The sequence below is a fragment of the Uranotaenia lowii genome, chromosome 2 (assembly GCF_029784155.1).
Source record: "Uranotaenia lowii strain MFRU-FL chromosome 2, ASM2978415v1, whole genome shotgun sequence".
NCBI lineage: Eukaryota > Metazoa > Arthropoda > Insecta > Diptera > Culicidae > Uranotaenia > Uranotaenia lowii.
The window spans coordinates 355,514,593-355,540,494 of NC_073692.1; the positions used below are offsets into that span (position 1 = coordinate 355,514,593).

Genomic DNA, 25,902 nt, shown 5'->3' on the forward strand with positions numbered 1-25,902 from the left:
TCTTCTGAGGTTTTTCCTCAAACCCAATGCCCAGACAATGCAAAAAAGACGCGCGAGTAGTTTAAGCATTTTTTTGGTGGTCGTAGTCGACCATCCCCTAGTTAGCCATTGCGCTTTAAGGACGCCCTCTCGATCTTAGGTCAAGAAGCGTCGCTTACACTGAGTAAATCTAGATCTTCAAAGAGTTTCACTAAAATTACTAACGATATTGCCAATAAGCTTCGGGAGCATTTGTTGCCACGCAACAGGGGGAGGGTATTCCATACAGTTTTTTTTGCCAAAATTCGAGAAATAATCAAGCAAATGAAACCAAATTTTACATGGCGGTAATTTGGGTACGAGAAATGTTTCTATGATTATTTGGGAAAATACACAGGGGGAGGGGGGTTTCCGTACAATTTAATGCATTATTCGATAACTAATCATGCGAATAAATCAAAATTTCACATACGATATTTGAGTCCCATCTGTCCTTTCACTGGTGGGATAGGAAGGGAGAGGAAGTCTTCCTTTTATGCATTACTCGACAACTAATCGAACAAAAAAATCCAATTTTTCATGGAAGTATATTCGAGAACGAGAAATGTTTTTTTATGTTTCGAGACCCTTCCCTCTCTTCAACGGGAAGAGGGGAAGGAAGAGGGAGGGTTTCATACAATATTTATGGATCATTCGAGAACTTATTATTCAAATAAAATAGCAGCAGGTATTTGAGTAGAATTTTTATTCTATGTTTGTTTAAGGCTTCTTCATCCTTTCACTGATTCGGCAGGAAAAGGTAAAAGGAGCTCCCATACAATTTTTTAATAACTCGAGTGCTAATCTATCAGATGGTAACAAATTGGGAAGAGTATTTAAATACAAGAAATATTTCTAAGAATTTGATGCCTTTCACGGGATAGGAAAGAGAAGAAAGGTGTCATACGTTTGTTTTGATAAATTCAAGAGCTTATCAAATAAATTTAACCAAATTTTTACAGAGTATAAGGGTAAAAGAAATGATTCTATGGTTATTAAAAAAACCCTTTTCACCTTCCAGTGGGAAATAAGAGAAGGGAAAAGGAGTTCCGCACAATTTTTTTGTATAACTTGAGAACTTATTCAACTTATTCGAGTAAGAAAAATGTTTCAATTTTTTAAAGGAGAGATTCCATACAATACAGAGCCAGGAATGGGGGAGGTTTTATCGCATAGTTTTTATAACTTTTCAAGCTAAAGAAACCACGAAAGGATTTTTTTAAAGATTCAAGACCTCTCTTTCTTCTAGAGGAGAAACGATAAGAAGGAAGGTATGTTTAGCTCGAAAATTTATCAAGCAAATGGAGCCATATGGAAATGTGATGTTATTTGGCTACGACTAATGTTGTTATGGCAGTCGTGGACCCTCCCTATACTGCAGGGAAGAAAAATTAAAACGAGTTCTTAATAACAAATTTAAAACCATTATTGAAAACAATTTCAGATCAAGATTTAAAAAAAATCGTTTCAAATAATCTAATCTTCTTTGTATTCCGATACTAATTTGATTCTCAATGTGAAGATAGCGAAAATTTCTATATATATAAAAAGCAATTTCTGTATGTTTGTTTGTTTGTTTGTTTGTTTGTCCTCTATAGACTCAGCCGTCTTAAGGGCTAGAGAGCTGAAATTTGGCATGGATGCTCATTAGGACCAGGAAGGATGAAAAATGTTTTTAGATTTTCGGATGACCCCTTCTGAAGGGGGTCGTCCATAGAACACAAATATTGTTTTCGCGATATTGACGTTATTTTTCGTCGGATCGTGTTAAAAATTTGCACATGTGTGTTTTGAAAGACGAGCAATCGATTTGAGGTGTCAAATTTTGTGTAAGGGGTCAGCCAAAGGGGTCGTCCATATTAACTGATCGCTGTTTTTGCGATATTGATGATATTATACATCGTATTCAGATGAAAATTGGTACACGATCGTTTTGAGTGACGTGCAATCGATTTGAGGTATCAAATTCAGTGTAAGGGGCCGGCAAAAGGGGTCGTCCATATTAAATTTTCAGTATCTTAGTGAAATTGTCGTTTTTATATATCGGATTGGGATGAAAATTTGCACATAGGAGTTATTAGGGACAAACAACTGATTTCACTTATCAAAACTAAAATCAGGGGTCGGTCAAAGGGGTCGTCCATATTAACTATTCACTGTTGATGCGATATTGTCGTTATTTTATATAGGATTCAGACGAAAATTGGTACACGAGAGTTTTGAAAGATGAGCAATGGATTTCAGGTATTAAATTCAGTGTAAGGGGCCGGCAAAGGGGGTCGTCCATATAATCATAGTCGTCCATTCCAATATTTTTGCAATGTCGTCGTTATTTTACATCGGATCGGGATGAAAATTTGCACACGATAGTTTTCAGGGACGAGCAACCGATTTCAGATGTCAAATGTTTTGCCAGGGGTCGACGAAAGGGGTCGTCCATATAAATTAATTCTTCACTGTTTTTAGCAATATTGACGTTATTGTACAATGGATTGCTTTGAAATTTTGCACACGGGAGTTTTGAGGGAAGGGCAATCGATTTCAGTCATCAAAGATTGTATAAGAGCCTCCGAAAGGGGTTTAGCTTTTTGGCAATAATTGCGTTGTTATGCAATGATCGAATCGAAATTTATACACGTGGTTTTTTGGCACGGTCAAAGGATTTCTGATTTCAAATTTAGTAGCAGACGACAGACAAAGTAATCGACCAATATTTTTGCAATTATTACTTAACAATGAATTCAGAAGTGCATCTGGAAAATGCTTGGCAATTGGCTTTCATACAAACTGTTCATGACATATTCCAAGTTGAAAGCGAAACGGAGTTCGTATGGGATCAGCTAGTATAAAATAAAATTAGTTTCACACAATTTATTGATTTCTTGAAGGTGAAGCAAAGCACACCGGTTCAGGTAGTATCATAATAAAATACCATGGGCTCATTCCTTTTCTTCTCTAGAACATTTTTTGTCAGCACATTAATCAAAAATATCCACGCGTTTTCGAAATATTTGGATTCTGATTAGTGTTGTTTTAAAACAACACTTTGCATTACAGGGTTAAAGATGGAAAAGCGCAAATTTAGATTCATAAGAAAAAAAAAATACCATTGTCATTGTCAATCATTCGAGCTAGATTTTAGTGAAAAAATAACCTAAAACATCATATTTGAGAGGCGTAGCGGGCGTCGCAAAGAAATTGACCGAGTTTTTGACAAATTTTCAAAGGTAGCTATGTTTCGAACTTTTTTTCGAACTTTGCACTAGATTTCGAGTATTTTCACGCAAGATTTTCGCTATAAATTTATATTTATCAGAAAGTAACTTTCATAGTAATTTTATGTGGTGCGATTACATTAGCGCTGCGATATTTTATACAAATATGATAAATATAAAAATATTTGGTATTTTCTGCCGCCAAGCCTAGGGATGAATCATCCTTCGGGATGAAAATCCCGAGAAAAAGAAAAAAAAGCCGCCTAGTCCACCCATGATGAATCCAGTATGGTGGTCTCGAATGCCAAATCGCACGTTCAGCCATAATGAAAAAAGTTTTGACAGCTGGCTGAAGTGTTTGCGAAAACAGGGGGGGGGGGGGGGGGGGCTTATCGTAAAAAACCGGGAATCGAAAATGGGACCGGAAAAACTGGGAATTTCAAATCAAAACCGGGAAAATTCTTTGGGGATCATTTTCTCTCTAAATAAACCTATTGAGTTGTAAATTTCCTTCCTATTATCATTTTTTTTTTTTCAAAAACGTTATAAAATCGGGATCTAAATGCTATGGAGAAAATATGGGCAAAAGACGAGAAAAATCAAAATTTTGATAGAGCAGCGTATACCTTTTAGTGCTCTGAAGTGTTCGAGTTCCAAAGTGTATTGAGATTTTTTTTGTGAATTTACTTATTTTCAAAATTTAAAAATTTTCAAATTTTTGACAAGCGTCAAAAGCGTCATATGTTTGAAAAAATTGTTTTTTACAATTGAATTCAATTTTTGACCTTCGAGAGTCAGGAATTCAAAGATAACACGGGGAAAAATGCGATAAAACAGAAAAAATCAAAATGAGTGGTTCATTAATAAAATACACAAAAGGTAGAACGAGATACCAAATGGTTGTGTGTTTCTAATATGCATTTTGTCATATCATTGTTCCACCTATTTGGAAACGAACAAGCAGCTGCTAGCGATAGTTTGCGCTGACTTGAATGTTCAGAAAGGATTTCACAATTTTTTTATCATAATTTTGTTAAGTATCGCAGCGCCAATGTATTTACACCATAAGAATCGGTATTAAATTACCTTTCTAGTAAATATAAATTTATAACGAGAATCTTGCGTTTAGATACTTAAAATCCCGTACAAAATTGAATTTAAGTGCAAGAAAATCTCAGAAATTGGAAATTGACAAAACGTTTGAGAAACAACTTCTTTGAATATTCGTCAAAAATTCTGTGTTTCGTATTTTGAAAATCAGAACAGAACATTTTTTTGTTGCATTACAAGGTTTCCAAAACTATGAATTTTCGGTTAAGGACGGATGGGGGTGAAATTCAATCGAATGTATTTTAAAAATGGTGCAGTAAAAGTATGCTCAAAATTAACATAAAGGTCGAATATTGTATTTACTAGAAAAAATTGTCACACTGGGGAATGCATTTATAGAAAGAACCAACAAGATAAGAGATAAGGCGTTATATTGTAGGCACTCAAAACTTACGTTTGATAAATATAATTTGAGGAATCAACTGATATGCTAGGCTTTACAAAAAGTTTCATATAGACCCATATAAAACATTGTACAGATCTTCGAAGTTTTACTAAGTCAAAAGTAGAAATAGACATGGTTTAACAATTTTACAAAAAAAATACATATCGTGAAGTACATACAAATTTTGTTTGATTTTATTTTAAGGATATTGCGAATTTGTAAAAATATGTAAGAGCTTGATTTAAAGTTTACAAATTGCTTATGAAACCGTGAAATAAAAATCTTTCCACTAAGTATTCATAACTATCGCATTGAAAGAAATCTTTAAATCGAAACCGCAAACTCAGACCAACCACGTTCCGATGTGTGGTAGCTTTCATGTAACAACCGCAGATATCAAAGCAAACCCAAAAACATTACGACAATCAGAAACAAAAAGACAGAATGGGGATGGGTGTGCAAGACCGACCAAATCCAAGACCAAAAGAGCGGCGCGATTTTCCATTTTTGGACGCACAATTGCCTGACTGCATTTATTTTTTACATTGTGATGCAACACATACCGGTTCGAGTGCAAAGTCGAGGCGCCCTTTCAGCTGAAGGGGGCGCTTTAAGTTTGGTTAGTTGTTGCAGAAATGCAACTCAAAAATTGAACCACGACGCACATGTGATTTATTGTTTCTCATTTTTGAAGTCGTCAGAGTTCGAAGTTTTGAAATGGAAAAATGCAGGTGCATGCACTTGTCACGAGAAGAAACCTCTGAATATATTTTCGAGGATATTTAGATAAAAAAAATTTCGAACTACTTAAAAGTTCGATATCAAATTCTATCTATTTGCAAATTATGTAACTTGAATAAAAAAAACAAAAATTGACAATCCCATCTCATAATACTTTATTCAACTATTATTTATGAAGCATAGCAATGCAGCGCTAATTCATTTAAACTCCAATTTTCTAGTTCCAAAACCCAAGATGTCTTCTTTTCCACTTATCACAGTATGAGACACTTCGATGAATATTAAAATTTCTCAATAAAATAACCTTTTTCCTTTCTTAAAGATTTACGGTAGCAGAATCAAACTCTAGTCAAATTTAAACTTCTCAGGCCAAAGTGCCATATTTTGAAATTTTGTGGATATCAAGAGGCAAACAGCTACTTTTTCTTCATTTCGCGGTGTTTTTGAGGCCGAAATATTCAGAATCTTTGTAAATTTGCCACATTCAGGGTGGCCACAACTTTTTCATTTTTAAAATTCCCGTTTTCCCGTTTTTTTTTTTTTTTTGTTTTCCCGGTTAAAAATTCAAGGTTTTCCTGACTTTTATTGTCCATTTTCATCGGAGTATAGTAAAATTTTCAACATATTTCATTGATTTGGTTGTTTCATAACACTACAATTTTTGAACACTTAGACGCACTCGATTCCGTTTTAAGGTTTTCATCACAATTTCCAAAAATGATAAAATAACATCCAAAATCGTTATGGGTTTTTAAATCATGTTTACAAAAAATTTAAAAATCGTGTGTTAAACAGGATTTTTCAATCAATCATTCGTATATTCTAAAACTTTTTCATAAGTTACAGATACTAGTACAGTCCACGATCTACTTGATGAGAAATGTTCAGTCATTTTGGCACGGTCGTTGTCATGTTTTTTTTTTTTAAGATGCACTTCTTATAGGTCAATTGATAGATTTTCAAAAGAATTTTCCAAATTTGCATAAAATTGTGTATGCCACTCGTTGCGACGAGTCGACTTTTTCAGCACTTGACGTTGATTTTTGCAACTTTTTACAATAAATAACTTATTTACAATCCAACATCATTTTTTCATCGTTTCAAAGTTCTAACTGCAGAACTTGGGAATCGCAACCTCTATTTTTAAGTCTGACTTCAAAAGTTTAGAAAAAAATATGGACAAAAAACTACATACTTCTGATTTGATAGTTTTGGGGATTTTCAACAGCAAATCAAGTTAAAAATATAGAAAAAATTAAAAAAAATTAATTCAATTCAGATTTATCCACTAAGTTTTTTTTTATTTTAAATTAAGGAATTTCAATTTCGAAATGAATATGTATTTAGAAAAATATAAAAGAAATCCAAAATTATGATATCTAAAATTATTAAAATGAAATCAGAAATTTCGTAAATCAATAAAAATTAGAAACATTCATTTTTTATTTTTATAGAGTAGTAAAATTGTAATTTATAATTTTGCAGTTTAAATAGGTTAAAACTTGAATTAAGCTACCTATACTATTAAAAAAATGAACTTCAGAATCCATGAATTTTATTTAAGTCCAAGATAAAGTTTTAATTTATAACTGAAATTTCAAATTTCGAAAAAAAAAATAAAAAATAACAATGCAATTTTTTGTAGAAGCAATAAAAGTTCGAAAGAAAACATTTCTAATTCCTCTACTGCATACTACCCCATATATGGTCTTAAACTTTTTTTTTTCGAAAATTTGTATTTTGCTCTCGAACGTAAATGTATGTAAATAAAATTCGAAAAGTCTGAAAAAATCACCAAAAATAGTTTGAAATATGAAAAATCATTTGGCATCAAAAACTCAAAATCATTTTGTCACTTATATTCCTTTGGCTCTGAGGGCCTCATTTATAATTTTAAAAAAATATTTCGTACATTATTAAAACAATTAAAATGATTTAAAAACAGATCTATTTAAAAGTCTGTTTCGGTCATGAAAACTGATTTTATGCTAAATAATCTAATGTGTGTTGGTTTTCTCGATTCAAAACAGTTCTTCGGCTCATCACGAACTAATATCTGATAAATTAAATGATAATAAACGTTCCCGTGGCTAAAAACTTTATATTCCGGATTGAAACCCTTTGTTAAAATTTCGCTCCGCCAGACTGAACCGAATCCCTTGAGTTTTGTTTTCTAATTTACTTAAAGAGATGTTAGAATTTTTAACATTTAACGATAAAAGATACTTGATTTAATTGCTTACTGTCGTTCAGAACCCGATAAGTAACAATCAAAGATATTCCGGATTTCAAAAGTGCGAAGTTTGTATGGCTCTGTTCACTCTGGCTCAAAAAAAAAAACATTTTCCAAGCATCAGCCATACTTTTTGGGTACTGCTCGTAAAGCGCCTATTAGTAGGCTCCTAAGGTTAGAACAAATTGCCCAGTCAAATGATAGCGCATGGCAATTTTTTAAACATTTTGATTCGACCAGAGTGAACTGGGTATATTGCTATTTAAATTCAGTTTTCGGCTTATTGTGTAATCAGAAATCGACCAGTATAGCCTCGACGGCGGTCTAAATGTGATGTTGGAATGATTAAATGAGATATCTAATGAAATGGTATCAATTGGTAGGGCTGTGAACTTTGAACTCGATTTTCTCGAAATCAAGTTTATGGTGTTCAGTTCGGTCTGGTCGAATCCGGACCATATATATTGGAGGCGTTTTCTTTGTAACACCATCACGTATGAATGGTCGGTCGGAATCAAGAAAAATTTGTTATCCAAGGGTTTTTCGGGTCAGAGATGGTTTGTTTGATAGTTTCGAGATTATTACTTTTTATCGAAGGGGGGCTGCTATACAAAATCAACTAGAAACGGGACAAAACTCGAACAACTTGAAGACGATTTTCATGAAAACTGATTCACGAGCACGAAGAAGTTAAAGAACTGTAGACATTTTTCATCGATTTATTAAGTACCGGGTAAAACGAAGTTTACCGGGTCAGCTAGTTTTTTACAAAGAAGAACTTTATTTAACGATGTTATCACAGCGAGTGCTCAAGAAAGAATGATTGAGAAAAATTATTACAGATATGCCAATGTGCCTGATTTTTCAGGATTTGCCTGATTTGTTGAGGCTCAGCCTGACAACGTGACGAGCCATTTATTTTGCCTGATTTTTGAAAATATGCCGGATTTTGCATGATTTTTATGAATGTGATGAAAAATTGGTAGTAAGGAAGCGGATTAGGTACCATTGCTGAAGTTAAAAGTGAAAATATGGCTGAATCAAAGCAACGAAAGGTTCTTTTTAATTCTTACTAGCTTATTTTACCCGGCCTTGCTCGGGTTCACAAAAAATATAAATCAAAATGAATCGTTTGATTTTTCGAAATGTTGGAAGCTTTATATTCATCATTTTAAGAAATTTTGCTCATGTTTGTCCACGTATGTTTTGTAAGTCTTTTGAAAGTTTTTATTGAGATGATTCACTGTGTTTATCGATTCAATTTTTTTTTTTGAAGGAGCATATAGTTTTGAGGATTATCAATAGAATTTCAAAACAATTTGCTTTCCCTTTCCCTATCACGAAAAACTTTTTTTAACCCACCTTTTTTCTAAGAAGCTCGAATAGATGTGGCCTTTAACTTTCAAATGCAAATGATAAAATAATTTTCTATCTTTCCCATCCTCCATTCGATGAAGATCTCTTTTGGAGATTATCCCACTTTTCAAGATGGATGATGTACTTGTACAATGGTATATTTAAGTTTTAAGTACGTCTCGGTGGTCGAGTGGTTAGCGTGGTAAGACGGTAATCGCTGGTCCACTGATGGCATGGGTTCGATTCCCATCTCGGTACTGGGTGTTAAATGTTAATCTTAAGTTGTCCACGTCATTTATTCAGTCTGTAAAGCCTAAATCGGCTAAGACGGTGTATGTCTTTTTAAAAAATTTGTAGAAAACAATTCCGAACCTCGTTGAACTATGTTTAAGACTCATTTTGCATGTTTCTTATTGTATGTGTGCTTTTTTCGCTTTTTAATTGAACACTGTTTTGTGATTAGTTTTTCTTAAATGTAGAAACTTTAACTAAAAGTTTCTTGGAGTTATCGAAAATAAATCATCTCTGAACCGAAATCACCATTTAAATGTTATCTATAGTAATAGTCTTATTTTAGTTCTATTTAAGTTTTTTATCCTCGGACACAATCATTCTATTAATTATTTTGAAGAGTGATCAATGTTAAAATTCTTTGATATCATTTGTTTGAACTCGCATTACCAAACGATTTTTTTCCAAATTGGATGGTAGAATTGAACACATTGATGGCCAAAAATAAATCAAAAGTTATAAATTGGTCAATGAAATAGAAGCTTATAACCTCAGATTTAATTATCTAATAAAATTTCTACTCCCCCGTTTAAATTTCCCGGCGACTATCAAAGCATTGAAATTGCAGCCTTCAACGTATAACTCTGAATCTTTTTAATTTTTCTTTCTTTATAAGGAATCCTAAAAATATGAAAATGGTTGGTTCTTAAAAGCTGGAGTCTATAAAAACGCTGTTCATTAGTTTTCAGCCTCCAGTCCAAATAGTTATTCACTGTTCACTTTTCAGTTCACTGTGTATCCTTGTAGACTCTCAAAGCCCCCGGGCGGCGGTAGGGAGCACTTTGAAAACCACTGAAATTCTAGTCAATATATTCCTAACAGGGTAATTGTATTCTGGAATTCTTAATTAAGGCTCATTATTGCAATCAAATACCTCGTACCAGTACCACGTGCTTTGAACAGTAAAAGGAAAAAAAACCCGCCAAAAACTTCACTATTAATTTTTAAATCGCTAGCAGGCTTTGATTTGCTATCCAGTACACGTGAACTCTGGATGGTCGTTTCTAATGCCCAGCCCATGGTGATGGTGAAAACAACCCCGCCAAAGGAAACTAAAAACGGTTGGCAAAATGGGTGCCATGACTTTTGATTCGTGTGAAAAAAAAACGAAAGTTGTATGGGAGCAGGCGCGGTCCTATGGGGGGGGGGTGATCGGGGTGATCACCCCCCCCCCTCCCCCAAGCGGCAAAAAACCGTTATAAAATACCCGCAAAAACTCGAATTTCTATAAAAAGTTGGAACTTTTCTTAGTAGAAGTGCTTTTAAATTTTCAAAATTTTTCACTCCGTGGGGGTGTTTATTTAGCAAAACAGTTAATTTATCACTTAAATGGCTCAATATTGAAAAAAGTCGGACCATCAAACTTAAGCAGCTGTAACATGCGATTCCCTGGACTGAATTATACCAAATAACTTTTGTTGATAAGTAACTCAACCAAAGTGTGTTCTTGAGTTTTGATCTTGAATTTGCTATTAATGAAATGTAGAGAACATTTTTCCAAATTGCCACTAATTTCCCGTATATGCCTTAATTAACACGAGCAAATCGTCATAAATTTTATATTTGGTTCAAATTTAGAGCTTTTGAATTTATGATTTTGTTTTGAATTTTAATGAAATGACAAATTTGAAAAAGTCATATAGGGGGGTGAATATGGTTATAACACTGAAATACTTGAAATATTTGTTCTGCTGTTATCATACATTTTTTACCTTCAATATGCTTTTTTTTTATTTGCTCAGATTTAGAAGGAAAAAATCAAAAAATCTATAAACTATAAACGTACGGAATCATGTGATTTTCAATTTTCTTTATTTTAAGAAATTTCTACCATGTTTAATGTAAGAAATTTAAATTTTAGTCAAGTTATCCATCGGAGTTTTCAATTTTCCAGTTGGCGTTTAAGAAACGTATGACTTTAATTTTCTAACTTTCTAATCTTTTTTGTTTGTCTTTTAGTCACCAATATTTCAATAAACAAATTCAATCGTAATAAACAACAAGTGTTGATGCCGGATTAAATTCATTTTTGATGAAGTTTTGAGCAGCGAAAAGCTTCCCATTAGGATTATTTTTTGTTTCAAAATATTTCTTTAATCGAAGGAAAATTATCAATTCAGAATCAGGAAAAATTATTATAATATAACTTTACTTTAAGAATATAAAGCAAATACATATCTGAAATATAAATATAAGTTTGAATTTAATATTTTATTTTTTTCCTTTGTTTAAAGCTGGTTTATTGAGATTTCTAAAACTTTTCAAAGTCAATCAGATGTCTAATGCTAACCTCATTTAAAAATCTAAAGTAATGTTATTTTTGACTTGCGTTTATAAGGAATTCATGACTTATTGCAAAATAAGAATTCAGGTTTTGAAACACAGTAAAGATTCTCTTTCGTGAGTTTTTATCACCATCAATTTTTCACCATTCAAATATGAATTATAAACTTAAAATTAATAACCTATATTTTAAAATTCAAAAACATAAATTTAAATTTCAAATCTAATTTTATTTAATTCTGTTTAAAATGTATCACATCAAACATTCATATTATGGATGACCATGAAAAAACTACAAGTACTGCCAAACAGAAATCGAATATAAAATATTCATAGTAAGAGTTTAAATTTAAAAAAAAACTTCTCTTGAGATTTCAGCAACAATAAATCGAAAAAAGAGATTATGATTGTGTTATGATTTTTGCGTTCCCTGTGAGTTTTTAGAGCCAAAAAGGAACAAAAAAGTATTTATAAAAGTTTTTTCAATATGAAGGAATTCATCTCCAGAACCCACAATCTGCATTCAAAACTAAAACACAAGGAAATAAAATCCACATTTTCCGAGGTGCAAAGAATTGAAAACTGATTTCGACTTATTTAGGAGCACTAAATGCAAATTTGTATTTTTTTTTATCAGCTCTTGTTTCCTTCCTAGTTTAAATTTGCTAAAAATACAAGGCTCATTAAAAAAATTTGTGCATTTTAGCAAAAGTGTAAAATATCAAAAAGATTATAAAAAAGGTTTTAACTTAATGATAAATTTTCATAAAGACTGTGAGTAATTTACCATGAGAAAAAATTATAGAATTAAGTATCTTTCCTCATTTTGAAAAATACGAAGATTATCTAGACGAAATCTGTATTGTTTTTTCCGGGGATTTGTCAATTTTTGGCATTCTTCCCTCTAATCTATATCGTTGAAGGAATAAAGGATCTTGAAAAGATTTTACATATTTTTTGTTGTTCATGTAGGTTTCTGATTGACCGATTTCACTCTAAACTGCTAAGTTTTAAAATTACTAAATGCCAGAAAATAAGAAAGGAGAGAAAAAATCTGACAAGAAAAACGAGTTTGAGTCACAAAAATCTTCCAAAATCAGTTTGCCTCGGTTTTAATTTTTCCCTTTTGAATAAAAACTATTCCCTTATAATTCCACAAGGCAATCTATCATACAAAACAGTCAGAAGATCTTTTAGTGATTTTTAACCAACACTCCTGGATTTCAAGATCTACAGCAATTATATCTCCGATACTGCTTTCAGCTGATCTACACAATAATATTGAAGTTTTTAGGTAAAATTATGCTTAAGTTTTGATATTCTGAATCTAAAAGCTTGGCTATTTCAACTGCAAATGATTGAGACTCTACACTAAAGAAAAGTAGATATTAACATTCAGAATTAACCGTTTAATTTATAGTTCTTTTTTATAATTCAAAATTATTTAAAAAATAAGGAATTCTGCGAAGGTACCTACATGAACAATTAAAAAAAAATAATCACTTTATTATAATTTATTTGTTGTTGTTCAATTTAAATTGAAAATTTAGAATGTTAATTTTTAATTAAAGAGCAACCTAATAAAATTAGGTTCCAAAAGCTTCATATTAAGAAACTAACTTAATAATCGTTTTTTTTTCTAAAAATTTCGAAATCACGGTTCAGTAAAATAATTCAATGAAGAATTTAATACCCGTATGTTATGTTTATTTATTAGTTTATCGGCCTTATCGGTGAAAAGTAAAATACTTTCGATACATTTTAAAATATCAGAGCTCTAATATTTGGAAGCTCAGGAAAAAAATCAAGATAGCTTGGAAATTTTCTTCTACATTTTCATCTCTCAACAACGTATGTATTATTTTCATTGAAAAAATTACATTTATATCGAAAAATTTTTTAAAGGGCTCTTAAAGTGACAATTTTAAAATACCAGATATACCTACAAATTAATAAAAAATTATCAACATTTTTTCGCAGTGGATATTATAGATTCGCTGGTTAATTTATAAAGATGTGTAAGTTATGTAGAAGGATATTGAAATGAGTAGAAATATAGAGAAGTTTTGATAAAGTTTTCATTATTCATCTCTTGTTTCATACTTTTTTTAAATACATATTGTTCAGTGCAATTCATGGGGGAAGGAGGAGCAGTGTGCAGCTTATATTGTAGATTCATTTGCAACTGACCATCCTCCCCGCAACCCCTCCCCTTCTTTCACTCACTCAACTGATTGTTTTTTCCCCAGATATTAACGTTCCTTCAAATAGATTGATTTTTGAAAATTGGATAATCACCACCCCCCCCCAAGAGCCAGCTCTAGGACCGCCCCTGTATGGGAGGGTCTCTTTTCTTAGGTGGGAGGGGCTCAAAACTATTACTAAAACCTTACCATGGTCCAAGCACATAACTGTACCAAATTTCAGGCTGATCGGTTAAGCGGTGTTGATTTGTATAAGGTGCATACAAACATATATAGTCCAACTCATCTTTATATATTAGATTTACAAAAGGGAGTTAAAGTGAATCTTTCGATTGCTTTGATTCAGTAGAATCATTGAACCATGTAGGCTCACAACACATATTAGAGTGAAAATGTGGAACGATGACCCAAGGAATATTTAAATAAGGTATTGTCGAGAGCCATGTTGGATTTTTTGTGACGTCACAAAAACGATTGTATCGAAAATTTATACGAGAATGGCAGAAATATTAAAGAAAAACATGTTTTAGAACGCAAATGAATTCCGATTTCTTTTTGATGGTGTTGTATGGCCTCTAATTGAAGAAGTTTGTTTGCATTATGTACTTTTTCTTATTTTATTTTTGATGCAGTGCCATCTTGAAGCTAAAACGTGCAAAAATGTAGGAAAAATCAGCTTTTAAAAGATCTAGCTGATAATTTTCGAATGTTCAACGATTGGCATGAAATTCCAACCAGTTTATCATATACAATTGTTATGAAGAACAATTACCATCAATAAATGATTGTTAACTCAGTTTAATAAATACCAGTAAAAAAATTGTTTTCGTTCGTAATAGTTGTTTTTTGATTACTTTTTGTAATAGGAAGCTTAAACTGAAACTACTTGAACATTTTTATGGAATATTTTGAACTGATTCTAAAGTTTTGCAAATTTGGGTTGAGGAAATTTTATAAAAAAAAAAACTAGCTGACCCGGTGTGCTTTGCTACCCCTTCCATGAAAAAATTAGATGCGAAAATTATTATAATTTAAATATAGGTACTTCCGTTTAAACTAAATTTTAACATACTTTAAGCGAACTACTTTTCATCGCATCTAAGCTTCTAGAGTGTTTTGAGTCTAAACATAACTTTATAGTTCATAGTCACCCTTAAGCAAAAATGTGAGGAATATATCTATATATATATATAAAAATGAATTTCTGTCTGTCTGTCTGTTCCCTATAGACTAGGAAACTACTGAACCGATTTGCGGGGGGGAGAGGTCTCCCAAACAAAAGACAATTCTTCGCATAACTCGAAAACTAATCAATCCAATGGTATCCAATGTGAGGGTATTTGGGAAAGAGGAATATTTCTATGAATATTAGGTACCCCTCCCTCCTCTCAGTGGGCTGATAGGAAGGGGGGAGGGGGGCTACCTTACAATTTTTCATATATCTCAAAAACTAATCAAGATATTGGAACCAAATTTGGCATGGGAAGGTATTTGGATACGTAAAATATTTCAATGATTATTTGAGGCCCCACCTTATTACCAGTGGAAAGGGGGAGGGGGCCTCTTTTATATTTTTTTACATAACTCAAAAACTAATAAAGCAAATAGAACCAAATTTGGCATGGGAGGGTATTTGGATACACAAACTATTTCTATGATTATTTGAGACCCCTCCCTCTTTTCTGTAGGGAGATGTAAAGGGGGGAGGGGCCTCTTTGATAATTTTTTAACATAGCTCAGAAACTAATTAAGCAAATGGAACCAAATTTGGCATGGGTGGGTATTTGGGAACGTCACATGTTCTAATGATTGTTTCAGACCCCTTCCATCTCCCAGGGGGGAGAGGGAAGAAGGGAGGGAGGAGTTTCATACAATTTTTACTGCATAACTCAAGAACTACAATAGCAAATGGAACCAAATTTGGCATGGAACGATATTTGGGTACGAGAAATGCTTCTATGAATATTTGTTATCCCTCACTCCTCCTTCATAGAGGTGGATGGAAAGGGGAGGAGAGTTCTCCTTCACAATTTTCAGCATAACTGGAGAGCTGATTGAGCCAATTCAACCATTTTACATGTATTTAGATACAAAAAATGTTTCTATTATAAATTGAAGCCCCACTTTTTTCAGCGGAAAGATAAATTTGGCATAAAAGAGTATATGAGTACGAAAAATACTTCATGAATATTAAGCTCTCCCCTCCATTCAATGGGGAGAACGGAAGAAGGGATGGTACTTCCTTTCAAGTTTATGCATAACTCAAGAATTTACTACGCAAATAAAACCAAATTTGGTATGGGATGGTATATCAATACGAGAAATTTTTCTATGTGAAACAATTCCTTTTTTGCAGTAGGATGATAGAATTGAAAATATAGGAAGGTAAGAGGAAAGCTTACATTTAACTTTTTTTTTTATAAAATCCTTGAAAAGGACAAAAATTGATATGGAAAACCATTTTGGTATGATTCTATGATTATCTGACACCCCATCCTTCTTTCTGTGAGTATGCTAATGCTAATGAAGCCAACAAATGGAAACAAATATGGCTTGGAATGGTATTTGGTTACGAGATATATTTCTATGATTATTGTAGACCCTTATGCTTTACAGTGTAGAGAGGGGAAGGAAGGAGGGGGCTCCATATAAAATTTGTTGTAAAGCTTAAAAACTTATCAACCAATGGAACTTTATTTGATATAAGAGGATTTTTGGGAACGATAAAAAAATGGGTATGATTATTAAAGATCACGACCTCCATTCAGCAGGGGCTGAAAGGAAGGACAGGAGGGCTCTCTTATCAGTTTTTTTTTTGCATAAATCTACAACATATCAAGCGAAATCAACCATATTTTAAAAGTTAGATTCATTACATACAATTAATTTGAGACCCTCCTTTTTTAGAGCGGATTAAAATTATCAGATCCTTAACACAAATTTATAGATCAAGATTCAGAATATAATTTTAAGTTATCATTGTGTTGCAATTCGAAACTCCAGCTGCAGCTCTCATTTATAGCGATTGCTTATGAATGATGTTATAATTTGATTTAAAATTATTAATTAGATTCCGAGTTATAAGGCCAAGGCTGCGATTTCAGAGCTTCAAAAGCATTCGAGGAATTCAAACGGGGGATTATAAAATTGATTAGATTATTAAATCAGAGGTTTTGAGTTTTATACAATTCAATTTCATTGGCCAATTTCTAACTTTTGAGTTGTCTTTGATGATCAATGTAGTCGATTAAACCATCCAATTTTGATTAAATTTCAAAACTGTAAAGTACTGAGAATTCAAACAAATGATATCTTAGAATTTAACATTGATTTCTCTTCAAAATAATTAAGGGGATGTTTGTGCCCAAGAATAGAGAAATTGAATTGGTTCTTCGGTTCAGAGATGATCTGTTTTCGATAACTTCAAAAAACTATTAGTGAGCTTTCAACATTTAAGGTAAACTAATATAATAAAACAGTGTAAATAAAAAAAGCGAAAAAATACACACATCCAATTAAAAACATGCAAAGTTAGTTTTTATCATGGTTCAACAGAGTTCGGAAGACTTTTTAGAAATTTCTAAGTAAATAAAATTAAAACAAACCAATGTACAATAAGATTATCCATCTTGAAAAGTGGGATAATCTCCAACAGAGATTTTGATTAGATAGGGGATAGGAATGATAAAAAAAAAACAGTTGCAACTTTTGAAAAAAACATTTAGGGCAAATATACTCAAGCTTCCTTAAAAAAGATGGATGTAAAAATGTTTTTCGTGAAAGTATGATTACATCGAAATACATCGCAAGGTTACGAGTCAAGTTTCTACTATGTTTGAGACCCATCTGTCTTTTCACAGAGGTGCAAAAAGGGTCTCCCTTTTAGTTTAATGTATTACTTGAGAACTAATCGAACAAAAAAAAACAAAATGGAACAGGGAAGTATATTCATGCACGAGAAATGTTATTTTTATATAAATATGTTTTGAGACCCCTCACTTTCTCCAACGGGAAGAGGGGAAAGAGGACAACATATTTTATTATATTATCATACAATATTTTTGGATCACTCGAGAACTTATTATTCAAATTTAATAGCAAAGGGTATCTGAGTAGAAATTTTTTTTTCTATGATTGTTTAAAGCTTCTACCTCCTTTCACTGATTCGATAGGGAGGGGGAAGGCGAGCTCTCATACAATTTTTTTAATAACTCGATTGCTTATCTAGCAAATGGTAACAAATTGGGAAGAATATTTAAGTTCAAGATGATGAATTCTCGATGATTTGGTTCCCCTCACGGAATAGAAAGAGAAGAGAGGTGCCGTACGTTTGTTTTGACAAATTCCGGAGCTCATCAAATAAATTTAACAAAATTTTGCAGGGGAAAGTATAAGAATACGAGAAATAATTCTATAGTTATTAAAAAACCCTTTTCACCTTCCGGTGGGGGTTAAGAGATGGGAAAATAGTCCCGCACAATTTTTGTATTACTTGACAACTTATTCAACAAATGGAACCCAATTTGAAAGAAAAAGTATTCGAGTACAAAAAATGTTTCTATTTTATAAAGAAAAATTCCATACAGTACAGAGCCAGGAATGGGGAAGCTTTTATCGCATAGTTTTAAAAACTTTTCAAGCAATATAAACCATATATTTTACATGAGAAGTTTTTTAAGATTCATGAACCCTCCTTTTTTCAGAGGAGAAACGGGAAAAAGGAAAGTATGTAAAGCTTGAAAACTTATCAAGCAAATAGAGCCATATGTGAAATCTGATGTTATTAAATTACGAAAAATGTTGTTATGGCAATTCGTGGACCCTTCTCAAATTTCTGGGGAGAAAAGCAAATAAAATCGAGTACTTAATATAAAATTTCAAAACTATCAGTGAAATACATATCGAAAATGATTGAAAATTGTGTTAAGTAAAATTTGAACGGCCCCTTATTAAAAATTTCTTTAGCCAAATTTTGCACACTTTCTCATTGATGTGTATTGTTTACATGCTGTCAAACTCGAAGTGTTTTCGATTCAACGAAAATGGAGGTGAACCAAAGCGAGTCGAGAGAACAAATTCTTTCCAAACACCTGGAATTTCCTGATCTGTCGCACCGACGACGCAATTGGGAAAAATGTTGAACATTCACCATTCAACCGTCTCCAGAGTGTTGAAGCGGTTTAAGTTGAAGCAAGGCAAAGGAGCTGGAAGAGAACCGGAACCGGAGAACAAAAAGACGGAGGGAAAGGTTAAGCGGATGATTAAAGCAAATTCCAACGTCTCAAGCCAAATCTTGGCTAAAAAGATCGGCATGTCGCAGAGCTATGTCCAGAATGCAAAGAAGAGAGCTGGACTACATGGTGCAGACAAGGTGCAGAACTTCCCAAACCGCGATGAGCACGAACAATCGACGGCTAAAACTCGGGCAGGGAAGCTCTACGAGAAGATGCTGACAAAAGATTTCAAGCAAATTCCGGGGTTGGAGTTTTTCACCGACAAGAGCAAGTTCGATGAATGTCGAAGTTTGCCTCCAAATATCTCGTTTGGCAGGCCATCTGCTCTTGTGGACTGAGAAGTGAGCCTTTCGTGACAAAGGGCACAGTAAATAACGAGGTTTACAAATCTGAGTGCCTCGAGAAGCGCCTTTTGCCATTCATGCAACAGCACGACGAAGCTCCGCTATTTCGGCCAGATTTGACATCATGCCACTATTCTAAAAGTATCCTGGAGTGGTGTCCATTTTGTTTTAAAGGACATCAACCCGCCTAACTGTCCGGAGCTGTGCCCGGTGGAGAAGTACTGGGCAATAATGAAGCGGGAACTTCGGAATAGCAAGGAGACAGTCAAAAACGAGAACATGTAAGAAAATGGAAAAAAAACTGAGACATTGGTTCCGGATGACACTGTAAAGACTTTGATGGAGAACATCAAGCGAAAATGCGGAGCCAATCTAAAATTTCAGAATCAAGTTTTTATAACACACACAAACCTTAAATGAATTAAAACTTTTTTTTTTCAATAAGTTGGCCTCGGAGAGTATGCCTTAAATGAAATCATATTTGTCTTAAAAAAAATCTGAGAGAGCAAGAATAGAAACTACAATATAACTTAATTTACCGTTGGAACAGATCACCTGTCTCAGCTATACTAACTATTCTAATGAAGTTAGTTTTTTTTAATAATTTTAAAATATATCGATAGACTTAGATTTTTCTTGTTATCGCTCAACATACCTCCGGCAAGTAGATTCTTGGCGATGAAATCCATATTCTTCCGGGCAGTTTCAGATTTACTCAAACCGCTGCTGCTCGTGACTGTGGCCGTTGCTGCCGCAGTTGCTGATCCAGCACTCCCGGCTGCTGCTGCCACTTCAGCCGTCTTCACGACGTCACTACTTTTTAGAACACCCATCACTGCACTTTTCACGGTTGATTAAGAACTCGAACTGCAAATATAACGATTCGTTTTTCTTCAATGCTGCAGCATCAGCTCCATGCGGGCTTCACGGAATTCAGATAAGACAATCTTATGGGGAAGATTGTTGGACTTTGAACACTTTTCACTGGACACTAAACTTACAAATAAGCTTGATCGATGGAGAAGGAAAAAAACAATGTAAACAACATTCCAGCCACTGCGGAATGACGAAATATTGTGAAAAGTGGGTCAGCGCATTTTGGCCTTTTTCGGGGGGTTTCAATCGATTCACTTTTTTGACAATATTTCTTAAACTCAAAGATGCAAAAATTAACTACTTTTATCAACTGATTCTAAACTATCAATTTCATTGATAATTATCTAATTATTCATCATTAATTTATTTTTTTCATTTTTATTCCTAAAGAATTTACTCCTCAAATATTAAACAATATTTGCTTTAAAGACACCTGAATTCCCAAATAAAGACCCAAAAAACCTCCAATTCTGGAAGTGAAAGTTTGCCAGTGTGGCACTTCCAATGTTCCGAGTTGCTGCTTCAACATACAATCGGTAAGCCGTTTACCCCCAAAACTGGTACCGTTTGGTTGTTTCTTTTTTCTGCGGTTGTTCACGGACAAAACGAAAGAGAAAACACACTCGACAACGGACACACTTGAATTGCCTTGCCACTTCCAAAAACGATTCCAACAACCGGACCGATCACGGCGAAGATCCAACTACGAATGGATTGCTATGGACAAACGACGAGTAAAATCACCGCAAGAAAACCGCAGTCTGAATGGCCACGACTGGAGAAAGAATGAGAGAAGTCGCGCTTACAAGTTTTTTTTTACTAGTTGGGTTGGAGCTGGAATCTTTCACAGGTTTTGCTTTTTGCTGCGCTTTTCGTTTGGAATCATTCGCGGATACCGATCGCCGCGACCACTGAAATGCCGAATCGAACGAAGGACGTAAAAAGTAAACAAAAACCATCTGTTTTTGTTTTGGGAGCAAAAAAATGCATCTGTCAATTTTGACGTTTTGCCCCTGCGACTGAAAGTTTTTGAATCGCATAAATATATAGGGGTGCTCAATCTCATACTATTTGAAAAAAAAAATTAACTCGGGTTTTTTGTTCGAATTAAAACTGTTTTCAAGATTTTTGTAACATTCTTCATACAAATTACGATTCCAGAAAATAGAGTTGTTTTCGACATTTCTTACGCACATTAATATATTACACACATTGAGAAAAAGCATTAATACATTATAGCATTAAATGCATTAAATTTTAACTGATAAGAGTTCTTTAAAAATTTACTATTATTACATTACAATTCTGTTGCTGTTTTGTTAAATGTAACTTTAAGACAACCGTAATTTCGAAAAAATAACTAAACGAAAATTTGATTTTTTTCCATTTGATTTTTGAAATGCAACTTTTTTCGCAATTTACATAATCGCGTTGAATCCAACACTCAGAGGAAATCTTATTCTAAATTTCATAAGATACATCTTATGAACCACTTTTTTGCGTCCAAACTAATTTTTCATAAGAGTCTTATGAAATTCTTTCAATTTTCATACGATGTTCTTATGAAAAATAGAAGAAACGGCATTGTGAAAAAATGATGAACACATTCATTCATAGCATCAGTTTTTTTTCATCATCTAACAGTACGAAGCAATCGCCAGTTCATAGTTATTATAGTTTTCCTTCAATGTTAAATGTTATTGTTATCTCCGGAATGGTAAGTTCGATTTGATGTTTTTGGTGTGAACGTTTTGGTGTGAAACTAAAATACATTATTTGGTTACTTTTCAGCAAGCCAAAAACCTTGATGGAGCCGTCTGTTGATGCGCTGCTGATGGTGACAATGAAGGATTTAATTTTAAACGAATTTGGCAAACAATAAAGTGAATGTTTTCAGCATGAAATATCGAGAATTTTTCTTATTAGAAAGTGATTTACTGTTTCCATAAGAATCTCTTATGAAAAGCAACAACCTCTCATTGAAGTAGGCGTTCATCTTCAGAATTCATTCGCGTCATAAGACAATCTTATGAATTTCATTAATTTTTCTTATGGCGCCACTTCATAAGAGAATCTTATGGCATACATAATAGTATTTTTCTGAGTGAACAAACACTGCTTCATTAGGTAGAAAAAATAAATATTTGTTTATATCTAATATCTAATCTAGGGCGAACACGAAATTATTACGACACCGAAAACATCATGCCAATTTTCTTTTAATGTTTAGAATCAAACCAAAATTTTAGGGTACATATATTTACTTCAAAAATCAAAATAAAAGTTAATCGATGGAGCCTGTCGTAACCGAAGGTCATACAATTTTAATTTACATCTCCTTTTTATTTTTTATTTTATTTTTAGTTCACATACAATTTGCAACGCGACCATTATCCGTTTCAATCTTATTCAAACTGATCCGCAGACCATCGAGATCTGCTGATTTAGTTGTTCTTCTCTTTCTCTCGTTTTATCAATTGTATATACTTCTCTCTCTATGTTCCATTTTTATGGATTTGAATTGCTCTCTTTTCATCACCAAGTATCAAACACTGATATAATTCTTCAGTTAGTTTCCATTCTTTTCATCATATTAATATTTTTTCATTTTACACTTATTTTTATCATTATTCACTACATTCACCTCCTCCTCTACTCCTTTGAACAGCAAATAACGTTAGAAATTAGAGAATCACCAAAGAATCCAACAATACCTTAGTCATTTTTCGTTATTTAGTCATTGAACATTTTTGTTAATTGAGAATGAAAAGTTTTTCAGAAACGCCTTCCAGAGTCGTAAATAGCATTATTTCTATTATTTCCTTGTTGCTCCTCATATAAAATACAAAACAGACTTTCAAACATACCTTGCCTAATTTGTTTTTATTTCAAGAAATTGATACAACATGTGAGTAATAACTGAAACTTAGGTTTTCCTTCAACGATACGCTCCTGTAGCACGTACGCTGCACGTACATCTCTCAAGCTTGTCGAAATACCGTTTGTTTTTTTTTTTTTCAAATGGCACATCTCATGGCCATCTTTTACTTCAATAAACAACCGAAAATCAAATGTAAATTTATACCGACATCACTCACCTGCAACACTGACAACTTCTATGGTTGGCTATATGGCTTATTTTCATTGCAAAACTCGTGCAAAATGTTGAATCACTGAATGGAATAACGATCATAATTACATCAATTTGCGCTAAACTCGTGGCAAATTATGTTGCTTCCGCCTTTAAACGAATACGCTATTTGATCATTCAAAATTTCATTAACTTCTTAACTTATACACTCTAAGAGTGCGCAATTGAATTGATATTATTCATTGCTTAAATTCACAGAGTGAATATTATTGTAACATTCTTCTTGTTTTGGTAACTAAGTACATTGAACAGACTTGAAATTGAAAAGTAACGTTTATTACCGTGTAAATATTAATTCCATTATTATTCTTCTAGCTGAGCGTGTATCTTGAAGAGTAACGTATGTGTAACGTGTTTACTTCTGTTTGCGTGCGAAGGACAACGAATTCAGCAGTTTGTTCCAAATTTGTTGCTAGTAGGCTAAAATCCGTGTTATCGCATCTTGCACCGACGTTAAGCCCGACCGCCGATTCCTTTAACGCTGGCTCCTGGAGTCTAACAACGGATCGCCTTGCCTCCACTTAGGCCTCGGATAACATGAAGAATTTATTCGATAGTGTTAGTTAACACATCAGTGCGCAACCAAATTCCTCTACTACAGGACCCTATTTACGTGAGCGAATATTCACTTCGACTGTGCTTCGTTTTTCACGTAATTTCCGATGTTTTATGTTGGCTTTAAGGTATTAACGTGTTAAAATGCTGTCAACAACCTGAAATTAATCACTGCCCACGTTTATTAAATCTTTCATTCTGCGGATTTAACTTTATGAGGAAACATTCGGATCAAAAAAGTTAATATTATTATTTTTTTTTAAAAAGCTATTATCGACTCAATCCTTTTGATAAACCACGTCATTGACATACGTTTAAATTAACGATATGAACCAACTTGTGATGCAGAGTTTGCAATTCTATGCTTTTGTTTCATTTACATAACGAACCAGTTAAACAAAATTAGTAAAGCGACACAATTGAGAATGTTACAGTGAAACTTAAAAGCGATCCCATAGCTATTAAGGCATGCGCCTCTCTTTGTTCATTTAATGTTATTGTATCTTTGAGGAGAACCCTTATGATAAATATTTGCTCGCCTCGGTATTGTTATTAACCTAGTGCTAATTCTGCTTGGAAACATGCTTTATTCAACGACTGAGACAGTTTTTGACATTTTCTCAATTGATGCTACTGTATTGATTTGCTCACGAACCTACTTCATGCTCTGTGTTCTACTTATTGGCTCTAGCGTTTTCTCAACCTTGTACGATTTTCATTAGGTCTTGAACATAAATCAAATATCTATAGCAGCAATAACCATATGAACCTCGAAAAGTTCACACCTTGACTAGAAGATCCTTCTACTGTGTCTCATCGGAGTAATTATTGATAAAGGATTTTATTCAATATATCACGTACAGCATTTTATAACGAAAAAAATTCATGTTTTTTTTTTTTTTTTTTTTAACGAGAGTGGTGATTAACGAAATCTAACATAGGCAGTCGTACTTATTGCTAATGAGAACATTCTAATGAATTCCAGAGATGATACAATGCTTTATATTCCAATCAACTAATTAATGATGATGACTGTTTTAAGAGAATTAAGGAGAACTGATTGAATCTAAGATATTTCTGAAAAATCCATCGATTGCCTCTTATGATAGTAAATATTACTTTTAGTTTTTAGTACACAATCAAGTCATTTAAATCTCTATTGTTCATAAGTTGAATTAAATCAATTGTCAGTGACATAATGTTTCTATTCTCGACTACATTTCTTCCGTTGTTAAAAACTTGGCGTAATATTCGAATAACGAATGTATGACTTCAGCGACGAGCGACAAATTAGTGCTTTTCTGGCAGTATTCAATATGTGCACTTTTTTAATAGTGGTTGCTCGGTAATTTTGATTTCTACCATTCCCAAACTCTGATTCAAAAATTCAGATCCAGTTACCGAAGTACTTGAACCACCTTAGAGACCAAACACAGTTTATCATTTTCAGATTTAGGCGCTCGATCCAGATCCATTGACTAAGATCCCAGAGTTAGATTACTGACTCTCAATGAGTACCTCATTTCAAATTCTGCCTTGGAAAGAAAATATTATAATCAGACTTTATAAATTCGAATTTCAGAATTCATACCTTCCTTCATTCATTCCTTCACCTTTAGATCCAGATCCATTTTAAATCCAAGCTTTGGACTTTCAATACAGTATTTATGACTGATATTTGGATAGATTTCGACTATTTGTGATATCTATCAATCATTAATCATTTCACACAAATTACAATCAGATCTCAATTTCGTTTCCTGAGTTTTAAAAAAAAGCTATTTTCTTGACTCTTGCATACAAGTCCATGACTTAACTAATTTAACTTTAGATTCGTGTTGTTTTGGCATATATGAGCTCGCATATAGTCAACTTGAAGATTGGCCCTTATTCTGCGCCGCGCATG

General features: G+C 33.2%; 1 protein-coding gene across 8 annotated transcripts in view; it reads right to left on the reverse strand.

Moving 5' to 3' along the window:
• The window catches only part of LOC129750161 (solute carrier family 25 member 16-like), a 67,745-nt gene extending 46,532 nt beyond the window's left edge, over positions 1 to 21,213 (reverse strand). The window contains exons 1-2 of one of the 8 annotated variants that reach the window (XM_055745414.1): positions 20,855 to 21,213; positions 20,070 to 20,281 (exon numbers count right to left, since the gene is read on the reverse strand). In XM_055745414.1, the coding sequence (XP_055601389.1) occupies positions 20,070 to 20,247 (178 nt within the window). In that variant the 5' untranslated portion in view covers positions 20,248 to 20,281; positions 20,855 to 21,213. Of the gene's footprint in view, positions 1 to 20,069; positions 20,423 to 20,821 lie in introns of all 8 variants that reach the window. The other 7 variants (XM_055745413.1, XM_055745410.1, XM_055745411.1 and 4 more) reach the window with 7 other exon arrangements.
• Between the last annotated feature and the right edge of the window lie 4,689 nt (positions 21,214 to 25,902).